The 5,343-nt window shown below is 41.2% G+C and overlaps 1 protein-coding gene and 1 long non-coding RNA gene across 3 annotated transcripts in view; one reads left to right on the top strand and one right to left on the bottom strand.

Moving 5' to 3' along the window:
- PDE8B (phosphodiesterase 8B) overlaps positions 1-5,343 on the bottom strand; it is a 43,042-nt gene that overhangs the window by 4,449 nt on the left and 33,250 nt on the right. For both annotated transcript variants that reach the window (XM_083703765.1, XM_083703764.1), the window contains exons 16-20: positions 4,261-4,399; positions 3,066-3,264; positions 2,085-2,302; positions 1,146-1,275; positions 536-703 (exon numbers count right to left, since the gene is read on the bottom strand). In XM_083703765.1, the coding sequence (XP_083559891.1) occupies positions 536-703; positions 1,146-1,275; positions 2,085-2,302; positions 3,066-3,264; positions 4,261-4,399 (854 nt within the window). The remainder of the gene's footprint in view (positions 1-535; positions 704-1,145; positions 1,276-2,084; positions 2,303-3,065; positions 3,265-4,260; positions 4,400-5,343) is intronic.
- On the top strand, positions 3,087-5,333 carry LOC310827616. Its single transcript, XR_014556466.1, has 2 exons — positions 3,087-3,251; positions 5,030-5,333. It is a non-coding gene; the product is annotated as an uncharacterized lncRNA (long non-coding RNA).

The following is a 5,343-nucleotide window of genomic DNA, read 5'->3' as shown; positions in this document are numbered from 1 at the left end:
TTGGTTCCTTCCATTTTCTCTACTTGTTCAGTGCACTGCATTGCCTTTCTTGGCTGTTCAAATAATCTACCCAGGCCACACACACCCCAATAGCACTTCACATAACAGATTTCACAATTTGAAATTCTTTGACTGCATCACAATCATCCAAGTCTGATTTCATTATTTTCATGCTTTTTTCAGTTACATAACACATTCTAATCAAAGATTTTCAGCAGAATCTTCAAATCTTTGCCGAATTGAGGTTGGTTGGTTGTTTTTTTGCTGCAATGTTCAAAGTGCTTCTGAATCACTTCAGTATCTTTTTTAAAAGAGTGTGCACTTGCTTAGCATCTGCTAGCTTAAACTGATTTATACTTAATGAATTCTGTCATGGCATATGAAGCTGTTATTGATGGTAGAAGCTGAGGCGGGAAATACAGATAGTATGTGCTTTCTAGTCACCTGAAAACACAAGAGCATTTTAGAAGTAGAATTATTTTTCTCATGCTAAAAGCTATGTTAGTATTCAGTTTTAAAAATTATAAAGCCATACCTGTGCAAAATATTCTTCTGAAATCCTCCCAGCCCATTCAATACACAGTTCTAGAGGGCGACATGGATTTGCAACATCTGCACATTTGATCATCATGCGCTTAATCAACGTCTGGTTATCTGGAATGTTCTTGAGATTGGTTGTACATTCACAGTCACTACCCTCATTCTGAAATGCAGATACATAGTTAAATGTGGGGGGTTAGCATAACTGCTCACAGCTGCTATGAAAACACTATCATAACGCTTTTAAACTACACCTTAATATAAGAAACAACCCTGCACAAACCTGGTTGTTTTAGGAAGCAGTACAAGAGAGCCTACCTTGTTATATGTCCCTTTTATTGTGGTTTTATTGTATGACAATGTGATGTATTATGTGACATTTGGTTCATGCAATCCAGTTACTGTATTTTTTTGCTCTATATGCCTTCCATCAGCGGAAGAGAAACAATGCACATTGTGTAATATATTATTATGAGATTGAGCACCTGGACATTGTTTGCACCTAATAGCATAAAACACAGATCCTGGTTGTGGATGTATGAATTCTGGTAATATGAAAAGAAAGTGCCACTGAAATGCACATAATATACATCTACTTAAAATACCTGTGCTTCTTCCGAGGACATGGGCTTGGTGATGCTGTTCACAAACTTGTTCACATGCTCAAAATGCTTTGTCATTTCTGTTGCCAAAACCATGTCGATAATTGCCTGACGAAGCGTTCGGTAATGATTTCTGGGAAAAGGGAAAAGAAGAGTGTTTAAGAACTCAGAACATTTGGATCCCCACGGGAAGCAGGAAGGTTTAAGAGAAAGGATTATAAAAGGAGATAGAGCAGGAGTGGGCTAAAATTGCTCTAAAGAAAGTTATCAAATACTGTTAAAAAAGAGGAATCTTGGCTAAGCAGTAGTGTGGCTCACCATCTGCAGCCATTCACTATTTCCCAGGTATGGTATCAGGCCTCCAAATTCACATTTAACATTCCAGCCAAAGAATCACATTATGAATACATCCCTTGTAATCACTTTCACATATTCATACAAAGTGAGTAAGTATTCATCTAGGTAATCCTAAGGTACAGGCCCAACTATTTCCCCTAAAAAATAGCAAATATCCCAAATTTCTGGAGAAGAAATACATTTTCATAACACTTCAACTTGGAATATAATTGGTACACACTGCACAGATATGGAAGATAGAGGTGCTTGGGTTGTGTGTGTTTTTTTAACTATATGTATGTTACAATAAGTGTCCAAAATTTGGAGAAAGGCAACATTCCCATGAGAATGCTGACCATAGCAGATAAATGTGTGGAAAAGAAAAGAAAAACCCAAGTTTTGGACATATGCTGATGAATGCTAGCAATCTCATATAGGCCAACCCTCTGCATTCTGGAGCACTGATGTGATTGTTGACACAAAATTCCAGACATCCATCTATAAACAGAAATTTTTTTGGGGGGGGGGGGGAGGCAGATCTCGCACACAACCACAAAAAATGTATCTTCATGTACTCAAAACAAAGAGAACTGTGAGGAAGCTAACCTATTGAGACTTTTGAAAATGTTGCACTTGTTGTCTTTTACGGTGAGCTGGAACGCCAGAGCTGTGTGATGGCTTTCCAACACAGCCGTGTCATTGTAGAGTACAGCAAGCTCACTGCTTGCGTTGCACAGGAAAGAATTGGTCCGTCCTGGGTGGTCCACATCATGAACTGTTGCAGCTATTAATGCAGCCACTTCATCTAAATGATCAAGGCTTGCCTACAAGAAAGAATTAAGTCTCGTTCACCTATACAGTATTTATCAAAATAAAAATGTAACAGTAATCACCGGTAGAGTCACTGATATGCAAGTCTGGGTGAGTTTGTAGAATCTAGAGGCAGGAGTTTCTTGTAATTTTCACGATGGGAAATTTACCCATCCAGTGTAATCCACCCATAACTATGGGGAATGCAGCATTAGTTTCAATGGCTACATAGATGCAGCTCATTTTCATCTTCTGAAAATCCATTTACAACAGAGCTGGGGGTTTGGATCTGGCCAGCAGACCAGATTCTTATTCCTTCCACCTGTCAAATCACCTGACATCACAACAATGTCAAGTAATCTGTTTTTGTATAGCGTTATGAATAAAGCTATGTAAGCACTGACCATTAGTTGATTGTCAATGCTTTGTGTGCCCCATGCACAGTTCCCTGATAATCAGCTGCACTACATGCCCCACACCTCATATATGACATCAAGTGTAGGGCATGTGGGCATGGCTTCGCCAAAATGGGGAAGCCCAGTGTGTCTACTTAGACTCATGGCCAAAGGTTCCCCACTGCTGGTTTATAAATATCAATAACCATAGAAAAATTATTGGGAGATGCCACCACATAGTGACATTTTTCCATATAAAAATGATTGTATAACTACTCTCAGATAGTAAGCAGCGCAGTGAGGGACTTCAAATAAATACCATGGAAACACCCGGTCATAACTTGTTGAACATAAGTATAGGAAATCTCAGCAAAAATTGTACCTTAACTCTCTCTTTCCCCAGAAAGAAAGCTGTGGCATGCAAGACATCAGCTGCATGAGTGGAGTTATGATAGGAATTGGAGGAGTGGTAGTTGGCTTCAATCACCTGGAACCAGGCTCGCAGTGTGGCTTCGGGACAGTTTAAAAATTCGCAGACACCAAAGCGGGCAAAGGTTTTCAGACCCAGGTAAACCAGTGGCCTGAAACATAATTGGAAAGGGAGATGGTAAAACAAGGCAGGAAAGGCACTCGTTATCAGTCTTCTTGCTCTTGCAGACTTTGGTTAGCAACAGCTTCCATTTACTGGATACATTTCACCACTATCCCTGTGTGTGCTTGCTTGCCATGTGAAGTTGACAATCAGCCTTTTGACAGTGGGGAGACTTATATAAAAGGAAGGAATGAAAGGAAGAGCCAAATTACATGACGTGAAATGCACAGCTTGGCATTGTGCAGTCCTTTTTTAAAAACAGCAGCCACATGGGGGCAATTAGGATCAGGACCATGGCACAAAGGCATGAAGGGTTAGCACTATCTTCCAGTGCTGTAGTTCAAATTAAGAGCTCCCTCTCTCAGTTGCTGTTTGGCACAGATGAGAAGCTGTCATCAATGTCAATGGCAGTTACTTTTCTGTGCCAAACAGCAGCTGAGCAGCATTTTAGGAGGGCTGACAGTTTGAGGGGGGGGGGGGCAAAGCTTTAACACCTCAAACTGTATTTAATGTATTCTGGCCTGAAGAGGCAAGGGGTCATAGGGGCTTAATTTCAATGGGAAGTGAAGAGAGAGAAAGAAAGAAAGAAAGAAAGAAAGAAAGAAAGAAAGAAAGAAAGAAAGAAAGAAAGAAAGATTGGTGGCACCATGTAGTAGCTCTTGAAGGGACTCGCAAGACAGAAAGGATGGAGCTGCATATAGATCTATCCTGCTCTTGCTAAACTAACCACAACAAATGTAACATGAAGTAAAAAGGGTATTATTCTGGCAGCTTTGGGAATCATGCCCACTCCACACATCCACCAGGAAGCACAGGAGGGGGAAGCACAAGTTACTCCTAGCTTCTTGTATCAACAACTGCCAGAGACAGGCAGCTACAACTAAGCAAGTCATAGATGACACAAGCTTAATTTGTGCCACAGCTTGTTCAGCAACACCTTCCACTTCTATACCTCTATTTAACACAATGCAGAGAGAAGGCTTGCCTTTTATTTGTAACAGCTTCCAGTTCAAAAATGTTGAAGTCCCAGCTCTCTTCATTATCCAGTAAGCGTGCAATACAGGGTGGAACGTCATTGATAGTAATTGGCACAGAGAGGTGACCATGGCTCTGGTTCGTGGTATCTGTCGAAATGATAAATTTATTTATTTCAATTATATTTCTGCCTTTTCCTCTAAGGAGCTCAATGTGGGGCACATGGTTCTCCTCTTCCTCCTCAGTTAATCCACATAACAACCCTATAAGTTAGGCAGAGGGGCAGCAACTGGCCCACAGCCACCCAATGAGTTTCATGCCCAAGTGGGGATGTGAACCCTGGTCTCCCAGGTCCTAGTCCACCACTCTAACCACTACACCACACTGAAGAATCCTTAGTAGAAATTAAGTATTTGGACCAAGGTAGACACGACGGGATGAATCCACGCTTAGTAACTGAAATCAGTGGGACTTGTTCGTTGTGATTCATTGATTTCAATGGGTCTAATCTTTGCATAACTATATCAGGATCCAATCCAGAGGCTACAATCTCATGTGTGTGTAAATGGAACTGCCCTGATGTGGAGTGGGGAGGTGCATATGCAAAGGTGGCATGCATGGTGGTAAGGCACTGCCCTCACCTGTAGTTTACCTCCCTGCAGTTTTTATGCCCAGGCACCCTCTTTCTATGTTACTGGGGCAATTCTGTGTTTAACACACTCCTATCGCCCAGCTTGTGTTTTCCAACACTGTCTTCTCTGGTCCTGATACACCTCTAGTTGCAGGCAGCAAATCACATGTAACAACTGGTGACCCTGAATGGGGATGTATAAGCCCATCAAGAAGATGCAATGAGCCAGTTCAACGGGGTCAAGTTGAACATATGACACAGCTGGATATACCCACCAAGATAAGCCTCAACATCTTCCATACATAGATATTCCTTACTGAATCAAGTAACTGCTGTGTAAGAACTGGACCTTTTATTGTGTGTTTGAAGGATTCTCTGCACCAGTGATTTTCGGCAAGACTTAATTGCTTTGCAACAACAGCAACAAATAAAACAGGCATGTGTTAAAGAGAGTTGGACGTG

Source organism: Podarcis gaigeae (assembly GCF_964106915.1).
Source record: "Podarcis gaigeae genome assembly, chromosome: 11".
In the NCBI taxonomy this organism is placed as follows: Eukaryota; Metazoa; Chordata; class Lepidosauria; order Squamata; family Lacertidae; genus Podarcis; species Podarcis gaigeae.
This window is presented reverse-complemented; position numbering and strand designations above follow the sequence as displayed.